The sequence below is a fragment of the Dermacentor variabilis genome, unplaced genomic scaffold, assembly GCF_050947875.1.
Source record: "Dermacentor variabilis isolate Ectoservices unplaced genomic scaffold, ASM5094787v1 scaffold_20, whole genome shotgun sequence".
NCBI lineage: Eukaryota > Metazoa > Arthropoda > Arachnida > Ixodida > Ixodidae > Dermacentor > Dermacentor variabilis.
The window spans coordinates 1,115,767-1,136,910 of record NW_027460368.1 but is presented as its reverse complement, the minus strand read 5'-3'; the positions used below and the strand labels follow the sequence as shown (position 1 = coordinate 1,136,910).

Genomic DNA, 21,144 nt, shown 5'->3' with positions numbered 1-21,144 from the left:
CACAAACACGAACAGTAATTTTTCAGCTGTTAGTACGTTTGTAGAACGTGACACACAGAAAAAGCACTGAGGGCGGAATGGAAAGCTAGGCAAGTTACTGAAATTGCAGAATGAGACTTGCCACACAAAAACACAAGTCATAGACCATGTGAAAATGAGGAGGAACATCTATTTGTCAGCTTTCTCTACCGGCAACAGGAAAGTGTACCACAATCAAGGCGCAACGACGTCCGGAGGATCATGGAGCACACACATGGACAGGGCTGTGTTCGTGTACATGCGCCTTCTGGTGTCCTTGGGCCAACGCGCTCACCTGTTGTTTTTAAGCACCCGGAACAACCTTGCGGGGTTTGTTTTCGAGGTATTTGTGTACCACTGCACGATGCACTAGTGGTACGAGTCGTGAAACGGGTGAAACATCGCGGAGCACAAGCACACAGCTACCGAGGACCACGAAACTGACGAAATTACCCACGCAGGTCAACGCACAGCAGCGCACGCTTCCTGATAACAGCAGATAATGAAACATGAAACGTTATGCAGCGGGCTAAGCTGGCGCCGGGGCGGCGGAGCAGGACGGCCCGCGCGCGGAGACAGTCGAAGATGAGTGAGTTTTCGAGGGAGTTACGAGGGAGGGCGATGGGGAGAGGAGTTGGGGGGAAGGACTCGGCCACCTGGATCGAAGCGCGTGCGCGCGACGATCTACGAGGCCATGCAAAGGAAGCGGATTTTCGGCGTCGCCCTCCTCATAGATGGCGCAAATCTAGCCTTCCCTAGCCTTTCCAACTGCAAACTAGCCTTCCCTGGCTATCGGTCCAGATATCTGTATGACCATGATTATGTGAAGAAAAATAAAGCACTTGCACTTGCAAAATTACCTCTTCCACCGAAGCCGAGGAGTCTCCCACCGCGGTCCCATCCTCATCGCCAGTCTATGTCGTGTCTGACGGAAGCACAGCGCAACGGTGGAGCGAAAACAATACAGCTTTATTTAGCGATCGACTTAACAGCGTTGAGCGAACTGCCCGGTTCTATGTTACAGGAATGAAAGCGCGCGGCAGCTTGAATGCCGGGGTTCTTAAGCACAACCAGAGTGATAACACTTGCGCCGCTACCATGTCGCATGCCTAGCTGTGACGCCTTGTCGCCTAGGCGCGCGACATATCAGTTTGATACAGTGCGAAGAATAGTCTCGTAATGCCAACATTGAAGGAAAGGTAATATCGGTTGAAGAACGCGAAAATTTTACTGAGATAACGTCAAATATTGGTAACACAATCTCTGAAGACATTACCGCGGCAGACATTGAAGTATTCAATATAGTCGTCGCCCCTGGCAACCCTTCAGCAATGAACATAATAGTTCCGTTCGTTCACCGGCAAAAGCAGAACGCTGTTCTCGACAAGGCGAGAAAAAGTTTATTCTCATGCGAGGAACTTCGTTTCGCAACAAAAGCGCTTGTAGACATGAATGAGAATTTGTGTCCGGATCGTAAACGCTTGCTTTCACAAACTGTCAACAAGAAATGCGATGCGGGCTGGAAATTTGTTTGGGATTGCGGAGGAAACACCTATGCGAGAAAAAGTGGAAGTAATCAGGCACTAAAAATTTCAAGAGTAGCCGATGCGGCTAAAATTAGCTAAAACATCAAACACTCAACATAGATTGTCACTGCCACTACGCCAACAGTAAAACTCACGAGCTTCAGTACGTTTTATTTGCAATGTGCATAACGTTTTTAACGTATTAGCTTTAAGACACTGTGTGAACTTGCAACAAAGAATAATGGATAGTAGTCAACACAAGAGGTTGTGAGTCATGAACACAGACAAATTGACAAACACTCTATTAACAAACAAAATGGCCTAACAACAGCTGAACCATGATAACATTTAAGAATGGACTAGAATGATCAATTCAACCTGTGCTTGCTTCGGCGCACTACAGTAGATAATCATCCACAAATTTTACAGCGTAGTCTGCACGCTCTATATCTATGATAGGGGATTGTAGGTTTGTTAAAACACAGAACACATGAAAGACATCCGACATATTTGCATTCCCCTCTGTGGGAACCTGCGAGTTCAGGATGCATGTCTTTATGTGCTGAATTATTCTTTCAGCACAAATTCTAACCTATGCGATGTTGTATGTTTCTAATATTTCACTGTTATTCAACTGGTCATGCCCTTGTAAGAAAAGAGGACATCACAAGAACAGCATGCGCTTCGTCAACCCCTGACCTGATGCCTGGGAAGCCCTTGTCAGCCATGATGATATCACTTGGCTGCACCAGATATAAGAAGCTCGTGTCAACAATAATGAATGCATCAGAACAGCGCCCTCCACATGCCTCTGATCGAAAACAACTGCTCCACAAGGGCCTAGTCCAACCAGGAATATGAGTGTGTAGCCAGCTTTATAATTTAAATACTTCACTTATCAGTACTTACCTTGGTACAATCTATGATCATGGTGCAACCAGGGTAGTGGATCTTGAAGCAGTCTAGCATTGTTTACATTTGCATGTGCGACGGTGGTCGATAAGTTCATTTTTAAGTTACAGTACTCAGTGTCTGGAGCACGCTGTGAGAGTGCTGTGAGGTTGTTCTTCCGCTTACAGAAAATAGTAACGCAAGAGATGCAAAAAAAATTGCACCTTCAGTTTTATTATCAACATACCAAGCCTGTCAAACAGTGAGACATCGCATGTTGGGTCTGCAGAAACAGGGATTATGCCAAGCAACAGGGCGAATACGTCAACACTCACACCGCATAGATATCTCATAGCAGCGCTCGAGTATTTAACACTGTCATAGCCACCAAAGCAACTGGATCTGATGTCTGGCCCACTGTCAAGAGGCCACGGCCAAGAGGCCGCGATGTGTTGACACTGCACATCAGCATCACACTTCACTGTGTGATTAATCTCAGTGCAAGTGTCAGTTTCTTGTATTGAGCATACCAATACGGAAAACGCTGTTGCAGTACCTTTGCAAGCTTCCGCTTCCGAGGCCTGGGATAAAACAAGAGGTGTTAGGAAAATGTTGCATACATTTATTTAGCTTCATAGAATGCAGTATAATTTCTAATGTGAAATTCCAAACAGTCTTGACCTCTCGAAATAGATGAATTGCAAAATAGTGCACATGCCTCTTCCATGCAAACCAAGTGAGAAACTATCTTAAAATATTTGTCCGTGTGATTACCTAAAATCGGATGATTTGCCTGATCACATTAGGTCCTCATTGTCTCAGCAGTTGGCTGTAGCTCATTATGCATAGAATAAAATTTGTCACTGTTTTACTCGAGTCTTGAGGTTCTCCATCACTGCGTCTGATTTTCCCTTTATTAATTACTTCTCTCCACCTTCCGGGTTTCCGCAGAACTATTACATCAAACTCTTGCCTTCGCTTTGAGTTGTTGACAAATTCGACTTCGCCCTGCCATCAGCTAGCCGCCTGGTTAGCCCAGATGGTAGAGCGGTTGCCCCGCAAAGGCGGTGGTTCGAGTCCCGGACCAGGACGAATTTTTCAACTGCGAGGCTTTTCTTTCGAGGAGCCCGTATGTGTTTCCTGTGTAGCAATTGCTACGAACCGGTGGATGTCTGATTTTCCCTCTATTAATTACTTCTCTCCACCTTGCGAATTTCCGCAGAACTATTACGTTAAACTCTTGCCTTTGCTTCGAGTTGGTGTCAAATTCGACTTGGCCCTGCCATCTGCTAGCCGCCTGGTTAGCTCATATGGTAGGGCGGTGGTCCCGGGTTCGAGCACCGGACCAGGACGAATTTCAACTGCGAGACTTTTCTTTCGAGGAACTCGTATGGGTTTCCTTTGTAGCAATTGCTACGAATGGGTGGATGTCTGATTTTCCCTTTATTAACTGCTTACTTCAACTTCTGGACGTTCATTCACCCCAGTGAGACTTGTGGTCCTGTTGCACCACTTGAAAAGCTAGTAAAAGGTTAGTCATAAGTAGAATGAACACATTTTTTTGCCGAGTTTGACATCAGTCAATCTTATCTTTTCCATTTTATTTTGGTTTTACCTTCTGGAGCAACGGCAAACTAAATGGGAATGCAAGCTAGTATGAATGCGCAGCACCCCTAATGATGCCAAAGAAAACAAAAGTATGAAGTTTATTGGTGAGTTTATTATGCAAGAAAACCAGGCTATGATTATGAAACACGCCATAATTCGGATCTGCGCATTAGTTTTGGCCACCTAAAGATTTTAACGTTCCCCCAAATTCTAGGATACGAACGTTTTCTATTTCACCCTCATCCAAATGCGGCCGCCGTGGCCTGGAATAACACCGGCGACCTCATACCGATGCCAAAAAGTTAATGTTTTATGCCTCTGACATGACTTGCCTTTGATATCTCGCAATGTTCTCGGTTGCATTGAACGGCCTCGCTCGGTAGACCGCTGGGAACAACGTTGGGTTGTATCCAGGATGCTTCTCAATATTGTTTTTCATTCCATGAACGAAATCTCTTGAGCAGATTCTCAACTTCGCCGTTCACTCAGACCGATCGGCTTCGCTACAAGTTGAAATTGGCGGTTAGCAGACGACAACGCAGCTTGTTTACGCTAAAAGCTAAAACTCTTCAATACATGCAGTGTACACTTGAAGAAACAGAGCAATATTAACATGCCAAGCAAATACATTCCCTTTTATTTCGCGTTGCCCCAGATGCCAAGAGAACGGTAATATCCACAACGTTATTTCCCACTGAAAACTGCTACACGCTTACTTCACTCTGCGCACAGACACAAAACGTTTCTTCCAGCACTGCTCTTCCCACAGCCGGTTAAGAAATATGTAGAATATCAGACTCGGTAGCCCTGCGCGGCCGTGATAGTCTTTGATGCAGCAATACCGCCGTCCCCACGATTTTTTTTTCTTGGCACTTTTCAATGTCTTGCCCATTTGCCATCGTAAAGCAGCGGCATGAGAAAGTTTAGCTGCAGAACGGTGGCGCACGTGGTTCAGAAGTTTGGAATCACGCGTGGCGATAACTACAGCACGTGCGATAGCTGAATTCTACGCCGTCGACTGAATTGCGGAAGCCAGAGTTGTGCTTGCGCCGCTACAGGTGGTGCGGCCCTCACCGGCAAACTCCACTGCCAGAAGCGTATACATAAATGAGCAACGTGGGCTCGATTAAGCACCGTGTGTATACACACCAATCGCGTCACAAGTGTGTCACCAGTAATACCGGCGCATTCGTCGCACGCCTAAGTCAAGCAGTTCATCGGCGAACTGAGTATTGCGCAATCTCGCGTCACCAGGCCACTTTCATTCGCTGTACTCGGCGTCGCCTGCCCGGACACGTCACTGTCGCACACTCGACGTCGCGTTACCTTTGCTGCGATAAGAAAAAGTCGCAGTTTCGCGGCGAAGGATTGATTTCGGTAGTAAATTAGTGGACAGCTAGCTATACGAAGTAAGGATAGTAGTAGGTTACTCCAATACTTTTCATCTGCACGTGCCCAAACCACGATCTGGTTATGAGGCACGCCGTATTGGGCAACTCCGAATTAATTTTGAGCACCTGTGGATTTTTAACGTACACCGAATGCACGGCACGTACACTGGCATTCTTTTGCATTTCTTCACCATCGAAATGCCGCCGTGGCCAGGATTTGAACCCGCGACCTCGTGCTTAGCAGCGCAAGTTTCGCCGAGCAACAACTGGATAGCAGTGATAATACGATAAAAAAAATGTCACAGGAAAAAAGCAAAAGACAAAGCAATGTATTTTTTTTCCTATCCGCCTAGGTTGCCATGCTGCATAAGTCGCAATGAAATTACACGTAAGCATGGAAGCCCGTTTCATGCCGATACTGAAAGACCAACTTGTGTTTGTGTGTTTGCCAGTTGAATGCGCGCTCGTCGGAAACTGATACAACTCGGCGCCTCAAATGACACAAAAATAGAACGGCATAAGTATTTCAACTTTGCGGTTGGTGATGGTGTTCCACACACGCAATGAACGAATTTTCGAACTAATTAGAAGATTCAGAAGTGCGCGTGAGGTGCGCGAGGTGCGAAGCGGCTCGGCAGGCGCGCAGGCAAGAGTTGCAATTTTCTGGGAGCACGACACCAACGGCATCCTTGGCTGGTCGTTATCGAGCGCTCTAACACGTGACTGCGTATTCGGCTGGTTGAAACGGAGCGCTCGAAATGTGCTCGGCGGGGCCCATCCATGCGATTGGATCCGGTCGAGACCACTCGGTGCCGCACCAACTCCGACTTGGAGCGACCAGCCGAAGATGTCAGAAACCTAGCTCTACCGGGTTTGTATATTTCCTCGACGTGCGGGCACGCGTGCACGTCTAGTATTAAGATACGGTTTTAGTGCTACACAAGGGCCAGCTTGCTCGCGTCATCTCGCCACCCATTTCCACAACTGTGCAGTAGGTGTTGAGCGCACCTCTATTTCTCATAGCCACAGGGACGAATTACGAGGGAGCTAAACGAAGCCTCGCGCATAACGATTTAGTTACGGACGCGTATTGGTAAGACTCAAGCATTCTATTCTGTGCTACTCCGTGTTTTTTACGCGAAACCCCTTTTGAAATTGGTCGCAGGGGATCAGGGCTTGCTAAAGCCGCATGTAACGAAAACATGTTGTAAACTTATAGAACTGCCGTTTAATTATGTCGTTGCAGCCGCATTAACCACGTGCCTTACTTCGGTATCGTGTACAGGAAACATGCCATTACTAGATCATGCATGTGTCCAGTACACAAATGGCGCGGTTGTTGGCGTCTTTACCATAGCTAGTAAGTACAGCGAGGCGGGGCACTTCCCGAAGCACCCGAAGTTTGTGCGCAGGCGTCAGTAAGAGCCGGTGCGAGAGAGAAAATCTGGGGGCTTTTGCTCCTTGAATATCTGACTTTGCCTAGGCGCTACGGAGGAGAAGTTTCTTTGCTCGTGTTGTATGCGTTTGTCCCTCGGCGTGCCGGCATTGCGGAGTGGGGTCGAGTTGACGCTCCGACACTGGCTGCCGGCCCGGTGAAGAAGGCGAGGCAGTCGGAACGGACTCCCCATTTGACGATCTCCATTTCTAAAGGAATGTCGGACAGACTTTCTTGCGCCTCCGGCGCAGGGGCCGAGTCATGCCGAACCAAACATTTCTCGCGTCTTACGGCGCTCTACCGTCAAAAACAGATCACTGATTTTCCCGGGAGAGCAGTAGGGGCCGTAGAAGAGGCAGAGCCTGCTCTCCTAGAGCAGCATCTTCGCTTTGGGCAGGCTTTTCGTATGCTTTCGTAGAGACTTTTCAGGAGCATTTTTGAGTGGTGCCCTTTGAGTGAAATAAACGCACAACGCCTTAGCAAATGCACTCGGTCGCGATTGGCTGAAACGCCGCAGGTAACGCCTTGATGTCACGCCGTGAAGATTGTTGACTTCGCGTCTAGCCCACGTTAGGTTAGTGCAAAGGGTGTCCGGGTGGCGCGGCGTGCTCTCGCAGCGGTTGCAAGGACGTCGAGCGTCACCCGCGGCCTTTAAGCCAGTCGCGTTGAACCACGGGGGCTAAAGCGTTGCGCCTTCTAGATTTTCAATATATGCAGCCCGGCCTCTGCAACGGTCCGTACTGCTCGCCCGGGAAAATCAGTCATGTTATATTGAAGGTAGAGCCATGTAAAGCACCGTAAGGCGCGAGAAAGGTATAATACGGCACGAATGACTCAGCACGAGCGCCGCAGCCGCGAATGAGTCTGCCCGTCACAGTGATCAACCAATAGGGTGTCAGTGCCCACTATACTTCACCTATTCCACGACGCGAGCAGCCAGCGTCCGAGCATCAACAGACTCGACCCCCCTCCGCTATGCCGGCGCGCGCCTAGGGACAAACGCATACAACACGCTCAAAGAAACTTCTCCGTAGTGCCTAGGCAGAGCCAGATATTCAAGGAGCAGAAGCCCCCCCTTCCTTTTTTCTCTCTCGCACCCGCTGTTACTCGCGCACAAACGTCCAGCACCTCCGAAAATGCCACGCCCCGCTGTACTTACTATGAATTGTATGATTGCGCCAGGCATGGCGCAATCCGAGCTGAAGTTGGCGTCGCGCGCGGCGCCCGAAGAGGTATAGCTCGGTTAGTCCATCCGAGCAGGAATTGTCGCGTCTGAGAGAGCGCTCAGTCATGGTAAATATAACTTATCTAACTCGTACTCACGGGGAGTTACTCGTACAAGGCCAGAAGTGTGTAGTTTGTTGCAAGAATGTCACGCTTGCTCGGCTATGACTCGCCTGCGTTTGACACGCTATAGGGCCAAGAAACGGCGCGAAGATACTCGGGCCGCAAGACCCAACCCGTTTGAGCACGGCGGAACGCGTCCATCGCCACAGGGAGCACAAGCGATTAAGGCAAGCGAAGCAGCGCGGGCAGCGCCCCGACCATCTGCAAGTACGGCGGCCTCGAGCGGCACAAGGTAGTCTCAGGTGCCACCGAGTAGGCGGGTCTCATAGCTTTGCCCTAGTGCCCAAATGTCCCCTGCAGAACGAACGAGCCCCCTACGAATAGGAAGCGAGCACAATAGCAACAACAGACCCCAACACTACTGCCAGCTGTAGAACATAGACATGTAAGCTAACGCGTGAATAACTACGTTTGGCATTTGTTCACGGCAATTTTGTGCCCGTATGCACCGTCCGCAGCACGCCCACAGCGGCTGCGTACATTACGCAACCTATCCAATTTCCTTTTTTCTTTTTTTTTTCTCTTAAGCGAAGCTAGCCTGGCGAGGTTCGCGAACCTACCAGGCTTCGTGCACCTGGGAGCTGCGGCCTGGCTGTGCCCATGCAGAATAGGCCAACCAATGACAGCGGAGCACGCGCGCCGCTGGGTTCCTTGCAGCACCACCAGATGGCCCGCGCATCTGTGGTTGCACGCTAATGACATAGTAAACGCTTCCTTCGGATAGAATTGATTCGAATCACGCTACGTACGTATGCGCAGGGTGCCTCTGAAACCATTAAGACTTCACGGCGTCCGTCGTACTCGCGTGTTCCGGCCCTTTATGCACTCACACAGAGCTTAAATATATATAGATTCCAATTCGTTGAATCTGCTGCAGTTTTTTGCTGTAGATTTTGTCCGTTTTCAGTCTGCGCGCCTGTCAACGTGTCCCTTTCTTTGCAAGTCGCACTGAATTCTCGAGAAGATTCTAATAGAGTGTGACACTGGCGACGTACGCACTCCGGTTGTGACAGTCAAAAATGCAAAGAGCTGGCTGGTGAGCAGTCTGGATAAACTTCTCAATGACGGCCTAGTTGCTCGGACAATTTCAATTTGAGACTGAATGCATGACACATCACAGTATCAGACTGCGACATCGCCTTGCAAGATATACAAACCACACACTATTAATAGATGTGAAAAAATGCAGAAGCGCTTTAAAGGTTAAAATCTGCAGGCGGGACTAGCTGCTGCCTGTGGTGCCCCGCTTAGTAGTAAACAAATGAAAAGGGGAGTGATGTCCAAACAATATTGAAAGATTTAAAATGTGAGTAGGAAGTAAGAAACAAGGAAACATGAAACTCCGTAAAGTTTAATTTATACAAGAGTAAAGGCGCAAACAACTTAGCGTTGCAAAGACGGGAAGAAACAAGGAGAATTTGGCTTCGCGAAGCATGCCCAGCGCTGACGAGCATCATTTGCTCGAGTCTATTCCCTCCTTATTCGGTAAATAGTCTAGCTGGATCTCGAGCATTACATTTCCGTCTTTAAGAAAGCAGGCATTCTTCACGGAATCTAACGGGATAGTGAAATGGCGGTGAAAATGTATCATTGTCTCTAAATCTCGGGTGCAAATGCAACCGCATTCAAATGGACCGTTGAAAACAAGCTCTTCACCCGAATGTCGCACCTTTACGGACCAATCATTAAGCACGCACCGAGAGCCCACCAGGAGCCCGTTAAACTCTATATCCACGACGAGGTCAGAAAGTCCTCCACAGGTGCGCTTCCAGACGACGAGCGTAAGGTAAGTGTCCCGCGTGTGCGACACAGTCACGTCGGCAAACTTCCTCTCCTCCTGTTCGCAGACAAAAATTCCGTCAGCATTCTGGAGAATCAGGCTATAGCAAATCCTCGAAAGTTCCTCACCCAACCCGTGTGCCGTGGACACCGCACTGGTTAAAAGGCGAAATTTATCGAGTGAATGGACAACAGGCTCGCAATACGCGATCACCGGGCGGTGACCATGCCGAGTGGCGTTTTGCCGCAAGTGTTCCAACGTGTCGAGCGACATGTGGGCAAAGTGTTCCAACTTTCGGAGTATGAGCGCCTTTTCCAAGCGCAACGGCAGCGGTGACGACGTGCCGGCTTCGTCTAATGGATCTCGCTCAGACCGCAGCTGGTGCGATCCCGTCATAGAGATGGCGGCCGCTATTTTAGTCATCTCGTCCTTCAGGTTCTGCACAGATGCCCTGAATTCGCGAGCGAGCTCAATGGACCTGGCTTCCTGGCAGATGGCGCGCTCTGAGAGATCATTCATCTGGCTCCTAATTGCAGACAGGTCACGATGCGGATCCCTCAACTCTAACTTCAGGTTTTCCATGGCCATGCCTCGAATTCTCGCTGTTGTGGACTCCAAGGACGAATGGTCTGTGGTAGCTGAAGAAGAAACGGCGCTGCATCCGTTCGCGTAGTGCCCTGGCAGGTCTTTGTGCAGTACTGCCTCGTTGCACCGGAAACATTCCACGCTGTGGAATGTGCATGCGTTCTCGTAGTGCGGCAGCAGACCTTCCACAGTGCCCACGAACTCGCAGCCTTGCGCTGCATTCCAGCAATAAACCTTGAAACGACAGAAAAGAAAATACGTTTACACAATCTGTTAGGTTGCAGACATCAAGAACATGCTAGAATGAAAGGCATGTATAGTGTGCCTGATTAACTCAAGAAGGCTAGGTGACCATTTGTCACCGCCCCGTATCTAAGGGGATGTCTACGAATGAAGAGCCGTCATCATTATCATCATTCACGAGACATCATGGCAGAGAAATGCTGCTCTCTAAACAACGTCAAAACCAGCACGAATTGAGGTAAACATTTGAGACCATCTATAGGAATGACTGGATTAACGTTGCGGGTTTCATTCCGGATTACCGTTCCGGGTTCCGGATTAAGTTCCGGCTTTTAGCATTTTACAACTCCAAGGACATCAGTGGTACCTACGCTGGGTGTACTCGCTACACATGAGGCTTAGCGTTGACGATTTAGCACTGTTAAGAGACAAAGAAAGGGACATAAGACTACCGCAAGCAGCAGCTGAGGTTATACGACAAGACGTGCGGAATACACATCAGGGAAAATGCACGTACTACAGAAGCACGAGATACAAAGAAAAAGGAACAGAAATGTGCCGAAAAAGAAAAGTCATGCCTACTATAACTTATTTAGGCGTTCAAACATGCGTACGTATAAAGTTTCTTGATGAATACGACAAAATGATGTAGCATTTTGTAAAAGCGTTAAGGACTGCTGGCTTACACATCTGCAGTGTTATTTTTTTCGTATCGCTAAGTGTTTATTCTCGCTGGTTGGCTGACCCCTGTGCCTGAGCGGAACCGCGGTGCGCAATATCCGATACATATCCGCATACTTCGTCTGTAAGCCGTGCACAATCGAACACGCCCCGATGTCAAGAAACTCAATTCATGCTACTCCTAAATGTAAAGTTTAACTTTGGTTATTTTTATTCACATTGCAAGAATTATTTGTAGGTACGCTTACGGACACAACCGCCGATGACGCCTAGACTTGGACGTCAGCGAGCCATGGTACAGTAGCTGTCGGTGCAGGGTTTCTGGAGAGAAGCTAGGTTTCGCTCCAAACATAACTTCGTGCAGAAATGGTCGCGCGTGTTGACTGTCAACTCCAGTCGAGCGTCGACCGCAAAAACGCTCATCGCACTGGAGCAAGGAGAGCCCGCATACGCTCCAAGGCGACTCCACGTGGTCCACAAGCAGGAACAACGGGTGTACGGCGCAGGCTGCATGCAGCTCAACGCCGCCCAGACGCGTTGCAACGGGAACACGATGCCGAGGCACAGCGACAACGCCGACGAAACCCCGCAGCTCGAAAGCGCGATGCGGACGCACCTCGTGCCCGCTGCGAGGACACCGCAAGCGAAGTCGACGCGAGACGGCAACGCCGACAAGACCCTGTAGTTCTAGCAGATTTTGCTCCTGGATATCGAGTTCTTTCTGTCCACGCATGTCTGCGCACACCACGCGCGCTTACGTGGCCAGTATATGTTTACTGCAGTTGAGAAGAGAAATTTATTTGCAGAAAGGTAGAGAGGTCGGCCTGAGCTATAACTTGCTCTGGCCTGCTACTCTGCACTGAGGAAAAGGGCTGATGATCGTATAAGGAAGATATGCGTATGTACAAATTCACAGAGCTGTAGCATCTCTAAAGCCGTGCGTCCAGCCCAGTGGCTTGGAGAAAAGCTATAGCGGCACTTGTTATCAGGGCTGCGCTGTTTGCGTTAGGCCAAAGACCTAAAAGAAACTTGTCTGAGAGTGACCTCTTATGGATGTCATGGATGGAAGAGACCAGTTACTGTAGTCCTTGCGCGTACGCGGGACACACAAAATATATCATCAAGTGTTTCTGACACCTCACAGTATTCACAGTTTGGGCTAGTATCACTGCCGCCTATCATGTCGGACGGTTGGTGAATGTGACACCAAGGCGAATCCGGTGCAACATGCTCGTTTGGCTTCTTTTGAGCTTGTGAGGCATACGAAACTTCATTGCTTGGTCCCATTTGCGTACTCGCTAGTGTCGTCGATCTGGTTGGGTCCAGTGTTCCAACGTACGATTGCGTATTATGCGACGAAGTAGGGAGTTTGTGTCTGTTCGTGAGAACGGAATGCGCACTTCAGAGGCATCTAAAGCAGTTTTCGCTTCAGCGTCTGTCCGTTCCCTATCACGCCACAGTGTGAAGTATCCACTGAAAGGCGACATTGTGGCCATTTCTAGTTGCGTAGTCGAAATGCTCTAATTTCTATAGCCATGGAATAATACGGGCCCTGTCTGAGGACACAGCCAATCGTATGAAGAGCGGGCTTGCAAACGCAGAATATCGTTCATGGGTGAGGAGGCTCCTCGGAGAGAAATGGAAGTGCCTCCTGGATAGCAACACGTTCTTCGGCAGTTGATGTTCATCCATGGTCTAGTTTAAACCGCCGAGTGATGATCATAAGTGAAATAACGAAGAGTTCAGTTGAGGCATAAGGTGCGACAGAGCCATCGGTATACACGTGTACAGTATCTCCGTACTCTGCAGAAATGTGCAACACGGTAAGTTGCTTGAGGCCAATAGATGCAACGGATGAACATTTAGTAATTCCAGGGATCTGCAATGTAACGAAAGGTTTAGGCAGAACCCACGGGGGTATTCTCGGAATACAGGCGGGAGAAAATCTTGACGGCAGAACACTCCGATGACGTTATATAGTCCTTGAAGAGCTGGAACCTGGGTGGGTGGCAGGGAGCGATGACAGGATGGTGCCTGTGTCAGGTCAACAAGCGAAGGTACATTCGAAGAGGCTCGCAGAACAAGTATACCCCAATAGGGCAAGCACGAGCTTCCGCTATTGTTCCATTGGTTGACGTGCATCGTGGGAGGCCTAAACATGCGCGCAGTGCTTGAGCTCGAATGCTCTCCAGCGCGCGCACACAGCTAAGTCCCACGTTTGAGAGCGCCGGTATGCTGTACCGTACACGCCTGAGAATAGTGCTTGGTACAATTGGAGTAATGACGACTCCGAGCCCCCCCCCCCCCTATCTTGTTCCTGCAACGACGGGAAGGACGTGAACAAAACTCTTCAGCTTTGATTTCAGTGCGGCGACGTGTCTTGACCAAGATAATCCCCGGTCTCTGAATAAGCCAAGAAATCTGGTGTGTAACCGTAGGTATCGCTACTGCGTTAACGATTATCGGATACCTGGTCATTCGTTTTCGCGTGCTGCCACTAAAGCTACGAGCCTTAATTCGTGTAGGATTTTAACACGTGGACATTGCATACATTGTTTCGACCTTGTGGCGCAATTGCGATTTATTTAAGTAATAAAATTTATAAGTTCGAGGACACCTAAGAACTTCTTACAAGTTGTGAATGCGAAAGTATCAATGTCCAATGCAACGCCACTGACTGGTCCTTCGAGTTATGAACTCTTCGCGGGCAAGCGAGCGCGTCGAGGCGCTTAGCCAGCGCCGAGGTAGCACAAGGCCGGTGCACTTCAATCCGTGACGTCAGGATACCTTGCCCGACTGCCATAGCGTCTAATCGGGACGCTCTCGAGTGAGCCGCGGTAAACTTTACGTCCTGCTTTCGTCACGCCGGGCATTGGCAACTTCGGTCCGAGTAGTGTGACGTCATAAAGCAGAGCACACAGGCCTGCCGTCTATTGGAGGCACTGGTTTCGCCCAGGGGGCACGACACTCGAGTCGAGAGCGGGGGTAGTAGGTTCGAAACGAACTACCACAAACGCTTTGTCCTTTCGAATTTATTCTGTGCTTTGTACATTAGTTTCTTTAAGGAGATTGCCGAGGCGCAGTTATAACGGATACGAGAGCTTTCGCGGACAAGGAACGCGCGGATAACAAAGGCGTCCGATAGTGAGTGTGACGATCTCGCACCGATGCCCTTTGCTCTCGCGCAACACCTGGTGCGCTGTAGCAGCTGTTGCCTTTCGCCCACTCTGCTCCGTCGAGACGCCCTCGTGATGTGGCGTCGCAGCAAATGAGAGTTTAGGTGCCGTTTCGCTGCTACGGACGCCGGCTTCTTCGCTCAATGAGCCATGTGATGCCTGCGCATCGATAATTTGTCCAACGGCCGGGTTCGAACAGAGCACATCTAGCACAGAAGCCCGATACTGTAACCTTACGCCACGGACGCTCTTCCCCCATGACGGCGTGCCGCATAATGGGATCGTAGTTTTGACATGTTGAATCTCAGAAATTAGTTAACACGTCATGACATGTCCAAATGTGGGACGATCCAGAAGATAGTGCAATAATAAAATGAGTCCGACGCCTCTCCATACTTGCCTCACGCGAGGGGTGACGCGACAGAGCGCGCCCCCCCTAGTCGCTCAGGAAGACCATTTCATCGACTTAATTGGAGGTTGAATCGCCTAACTTTTCATAGCGTGCAACTTTCAGCCGCACAGCAAGTCAGCACCTCATAACCCCGAAATAAGCGAGTACGCGTAACGGCAGAAAACAGAACATGTCTGTCTGTAAGCCAACTGTGACAGCCCTACCCAAAAAAAAGATAAAGCGCAGAAATGCTCTCGTCAGACGACCGTTGAACCGGTGGGAAGGAAAAGTCGCAGCATTTAAAATAAAAGCCCCAATTCTTCGGACTGCATGAACCATAATTTTGGTTAAGAGCCGCGTGTGTGTGGTTAGCAAACATTGCCGAAAATCGCTCAGTTCAAATAAAGAAACGGCAGAAAGCTTATAAATCTAACGCTGCACTGAAAACAAATCACCGTTGCGTCGACGGCATCTGTTGGACTACTTGAAGTGAACGAAGCTAAGATTATATATATATATATATATATATATATATATATATATATATATATATATATATATATATATATATATATATATATATATATATCAGCGTGCTGCATAATACATTTGTCCGCTTCCGATGCCTCCATAAATGCAGCTACAGAAACGCGACATCCGTGTTTAGTGCCATGTTAAAGTTGTAAACTTAATTGTTCCAATTTTTTATGTTAGGATGTAACAAAATATACATAAAAGGTATGCCTAAAATCTGCCTGTAAGTACACATGGCATATGTTTAAATGCAACAGATGCCATTAACATCGGTGCAAGCGTATACTCCGAACGAACGTTTTTCCTGCCGAGTACGACCACCAACCTCGGAAACAACCAAAGAAAGCTATCTGCTTTAAAAATGGAACAGTGGTTTAAAGAATAAGTGAACGACTAATATGCATTCTGCCAGTCAGCCGTTGCTCCAAACAGGGATGCTGGAATTCCCGCAACCGGAAAACAAGCTGCGGTGATCATTGGTCACACCGTAACCGTCATATTTTCATCAGGCGTAAAAGTATTGGACTTTGTAGCCGTTGTAATTTTTTTTCAATTTCTTCGCTATATCACCAAATGCAGGAAGTATTTTCTTAAAGCTGGCAGTGTACAGTTAGGGTAAGTAGTATAGTAAGGGCAGGAGGCTGAACACATCCTCCGCTTAGTGATCTGCTACTCAGTGCCTCGCTGTCCTTGGAAAAAGCATCCCTGGACGCACAAAAGCCGGATGGACGGAGAAATGGACGCGGATTAGTTGGTAAACCGTCGAAGCGGTCAAACGAATTTCGAGAGACTGCATGTGGCATTAGGCATGGAAATGCAACTAGCGGCAACAGTGGGTCACATCACTGTACATTCCAGGGGCCGAATCTTATAACGGTTCGGAATACGAACCGTCCGCTTCGCCGCTTACGTCATTAGATGTGCCACTCTCAAGCCGGCGGTGGAAGAAGGGGAGTACGCGACCACCTCTGAATTGTACGTCGTTATATGACGAGCTAATCGAGGAATCGCAGAATGTTTCTCCTTGCGAAATGAATGTAAAATATAAATTAAATATTATACGCCAAGTTTTGAAGTATACACTTGTGGTGTCGGGCGTTTACGCAATGCAGAAGTAATTTATTAATGTCATTCTTTTTCATTCTCAGCCCACAGGCGGTATCGTAAGCGTAAATGAGTTGGCCACGGAGTTGGCAGAGCGCAGGGCTATGTCGTTTGCTACCAGGAGCTCGCACGATACATGCAACAGGAACGCACTACCAGCACTTCTCAAGTAGCTAGCACGACAAAACCGTAAACTGGTTCTTAGGGACACCTTTACTAGCCGACTATATCAATTTTCCTTCTTTTTTCGCCCTTCGTCATCGGCTCGGACATGACTCGCTCGCCGCCGCGCTGCCGCTATCCCTGCGAGCTGCCCCACGGCGCGTCGCGTGATAGAAGCAGTGGAACTGAAATCGAACATTACGGTATACGAGCCCTGCATTGCCTGCGCGAAGTCAAATCGAAGAGTGTGGTGCTGACGGTGCGCGCTGTGCCGTGAAATTGAGAAACAAAGTATGGCACTCGCGAACTAGAGAAAAAAGGGCAGCCAAATAAGAGCTCCACAATACCTTCCCGTCTTGACTGTATAGTTTTATCAGCCAAACGAAGGAAGCGCTGAACCAGCCTAGGTTGAACCCTTCTGACTGCTGAACGGCGACCTGCGAGCTATTCGCACTGGCGATAGCACTGGGAATTCGATCTCACCATGCAAATACCTCCTTGGCATTGACTTTGAAGCTGAAGTCACGGCAAAGCTGACCCAGCCCTTCAACCGGCCAACACAGTAATTGCGAGAGCAACTTTGTGGACAATGCCGGCAGCAGAGATCTAGGCAATTCTGATTAATGCTTCGCGTCCGACTGAGCTCTGGTAGCTGCAGGCCGGTGCCGATGAACCGCAGCGCGCAATATCCCTTCCTCTGCGTGGAATGGCCACTCGTACGCTTGCACCCGAGTCTCCTCCATTTGATAGCGTAGCCTGCAAAAGGTCTACTTCGAAAGCCAGAAAGGGCGGTGCAACTCATTATCCGTCACTTCTTCGAAAGCGTATCGCATTTCCAGCCGTGGTCGACACCGAAAGAGCAACGCCAAGCAGACGACGAAGGCAAGCAATAGCCTCCGAAGCAAACAACGCACGCGCGCGCGACGCCCGCACGTCTCCGGGGGCGCGCGACCGGCGCGCGCGGCCAGGGTCACAAGCCAACAGCCAAGCCACAGCAACGGAACCCAAAGCGGACTACCCCTTCTCCGGTTCCTACGACCGGTTCGCTTTGAAGATGATTGACAGATGCGTGACGTAATCGAAAATTGCGATACCGCCCCGCTGTCTCTGACGACCTGTGACGTAATCAAAAGTTTGGCCAATCAGGTGAGGCCAAAGGAACGGTTCCCCAACCGAACCGTTATAAGATTCGGCCCCAGGTATGCTTTGTGCAGCGCTCATTACCGGACGCCACGGCCAATATCTACAGCGAAACGAGAAATTAATAGCATCATGCAGACACCGCGCGTCATCGTTGCCGACATTTGGAACCTACTTCCACATCCCGTCCGATGCGTATAGGCGAGTGAGTATAGTATATTAGGGATTGGCATCATGTGCCAGTGTACCTGCCACTGCGTAAACATTAAGGAGACGCTAATCAGGAATATTATGTGAAGCGACATCAGTAATTTCCAATTATAAAATCTAAAACAACCAGTCTTGTCATTAAGAGTGCTAATAGGCAGTGGTGCAAATGAAGTACGTTTCCAAAACGCCAAATACTTCTTTTTTTTTTACTCGCCTTCAAGCTTTCCACTTTCTTGGCGGGGAAGACAACAGAAAGGCTCTCCGCTTCCTCAAATGGCTGTTGATCCAAGGGACACAGCCCGACACCATCTCGAGAGCTGGCTGCGTAGCAAGATGGGCAGAGAGCGTGCGAGCACGGTAGCGTCACCGTCCGCATTGGAATCATGCGGCAAAGGCCGCACACGCGTGCACTAGGCACTTCGTCGACAAACCGCGTCTGTCTCCAGTTGGCGCCGGCGACGGCGTGGTCGCGAAAACAGTGCACCCGTCTTAGTTCCTGGTCCGGCATGGTGGCGGCCTCAGACACTGATCCTGCGCTCGAGAAAAAAACGCATAATGTCTCTTCGACTCCCTGTGGCGTTATTTAGGCAACATCCACAAGCCAGGGGGCGCTACGACGCTTTCAGATCAGTGCAGCGTCGCCGACACCGGTCGCTATAGGGAAGAAAATGAGATATGGCATTCCAAATAACAACGACTCATGCTTTATCGCTCGTCTGCGTGTTATGCACCATACTTCGTAAAGCTCAACTTCAGCCTAGTTCGCGCTTCTAATCTCGATCGTAAACGTGCGAAAGCAATGCTCAGCATGCGTACTTCGGCATTCCCAGGTGTGGGACACTCTTGCCTCGTGACAAGCGAATGAAGGTGTCGCTGTTAACGTGCCTCGTGTTCCTCCCATATTGCTTTCATCACTCGCTAAGTTGTGCGTAATAACACTGCTGTTAAATGTAGAAAGCTGCGGTCCAGGGTTCCTATATGTCGACTGACTGGGCTTCTTTATCACGTACAGTCGGCCATCAATATTTACGTGCCATGGGACCTGAAAAAAGACTGAATGTCTGCGCAGGCTCACAACGGAGCCTGGTATTCGCAATTCCAGCCTCTTCTGGCATATACGAACAACGTTGTGATGTACAGTCGCGCTCATGAGTTTGGAGCTACCATGTGAGCACGTGGTCGTGTGCATGTGCGCAGTCTGGTGTTGAGAGCGTCGCACAGTGCATGCCCGTCTATCATATCTCGCTGACCTGCTTGCTCGCTCGCGGAGCATCGGCATGTGGGCCGATGATCGTAATTTGTGATCGTTGCCACCAGGAGGGGTGATGGCGAAGCAGCGGCACGGCATCCTGGATCCCCTTGGTACGATATCGGCGCTGTTTTCTAACTACGGAAGCGACTGCTTTCCCCGCTGGTGCTTACGCCACGGCAGTCTGGGCGACGTTGCGACTGGGAGTCCGAAGATGTGGAATGTGCTTTGCTCGTGGAGGAGTAAGGGAACGTGGGGCTGGTCCCGGATATCCAGGACGTTTTACAAACAAGTTTATATTACATATTTACAAGAATTCAAAGTAGTACAGAAAAAGTTCAAGAAGTTGTAGCAGCCGATTCTCCAAGCGCCCGTAACTCTTTTTTATCCCCTGCGTGGTCATTGTTCAGCCTCCTCACCCAATCCGGCGTCAGGAAACCGATGACTTCAGGTCCCACCAATCCGGGAGTTTGTTGCCCTTTCCCTCCGAAGGTAACTTTGTCGGAAACACACGCATATCACTGGGAACAAACAGGGGATGGGGGATAGCACACTGATCGCGTCTCCGGCGTTGAGGTGCCAATTTGGGTGGCTGACAGGTGAAGGACTGTATCCTCGCACTGATCGCGTCTCCGGCGTGGACGTGCCAATTTGGGTGGCTGACAGGTGAAGGACTGTATCCTCGCACTGATCGCGTCTCCGGCGTGGACGTGCCAATTTGGGTGGCTGACAGGTGAAGGACTGTATCCTCGCACTGACCGGGTCTCCGGCGTGGACGTGCCAATTTGGGTGGCTGACAGGTGAAGGACTGTATCCTCGCACTGATCGCGTCTCCGGCGTGGACGTGCCAATTTGGGTGGCTGACAGGTGAAGGACTATATCCTCGCACTGACCGGGTCTCCGGCGTGGACGTGCCAATTTGGGCGGCTGGCAGGTGAAGGACCGTATCCTTGCTATGACCGCTTATTCGGCGTGGAGGTGCCAATTTTGGCGGCTGGCAGGTGAAGGATTGTATCCTTGCACTGATCGCGTCTCCGGCGTTGAGGTGCCAATTTGGGTGGCTGACAGGTGAAGGACTGTATCCTCGCACTGATCGCGTCTCCGGCGTGGACGTGCCAATTTGGGTGGCTGACAGGTGAAGGACTATATCCTCGCACTGACCGGGTCTCCGGCGTGGACGTGCCAATTTGGGCGGCTGGCAGGTGAAGGACCGTATCCTTGCTATGACCGCTTATTCGGCGTGGAGGTGCCAATTTTGGCGGCTGGCAGGTGAAGGATTGTATCCTTGCACTGATCGCGTCTCCGGCGTTGAGGTGCCAATTTGGGTGGCTGACAGGTGAAGGACTGTATCCTCGCACTGATCGCGTCTCCGGCGTGGACGTGCCAATTTGGGTGGCTGACAGGTGAAGGACTATATCCTCGCACTGACCGGGTCTCCGGCGTGGACGTGCCAATTTGGGCGGCTGGCAGGTGAAGGACCGTATCCTTGCTATGACCGCTTATTCGGCGTGGAGGTGCCAATTTTGGCGGCTGGCAGGTGAAGGATTGTATCCTTGCACTGATCGCGTCTCCGGCGTTGAGGTGCCAATTTGGGTGGCTGACAGGTGAAGGACTGTATCCTCGCACTGACCGCGTCTCCGGCGTGGACGTGCCAATTTGGGTGGCTGACAGGT

General features: G+C 49.8%; 1 protein-coding gene across 1 annotated transcript; it reads right to left on the bottom strand.

Moving 5' to 3' along the window:
• Positions 1 to 9,553: 9,553 nt before the first annotated feature.
• Positions 9,554 to 18,803, bottom strand: LOC142568522 (uncharacterized). The gene is made up of 2 exons (XM_075678433.1): positions 18,437 to 18,803; positions 9,554 to 10,815 (listed from the first exon to the last, which is right to left on the bottom strand). The coding sequence occupies exons 1-2, from the start codon at positions 18,728 to 18,730 to the stop codon at positions 9,670 to 9,672; spliced, it is 1,440 nt and encodes a 479-aa protein (XP_075534548.1). The 5' UTR covers positions 18,731 to 18,803; the 3' UTR covers positions 9,554 to 9,669.
• Positions 18,804 to 21,144: the final 2,341 nt, after the last annotated feature.

Coding starts and splice junctions, on each gene's coding strand:
- LOC142568522 (XM_075678433.1), bottom strand. CDS start 18,730: ATGCCGGACCAGGAACTAAGACGGGTGCACTGTTTTCGCGACCACGCC. Junction 10,816..18,436: donor AGAAAGTGGAAAGCTTGAAG/GCGAGTAAAAAA, acceptor TGTCGTTTCAAG/GTTTATTGCTGGAATGCAGC.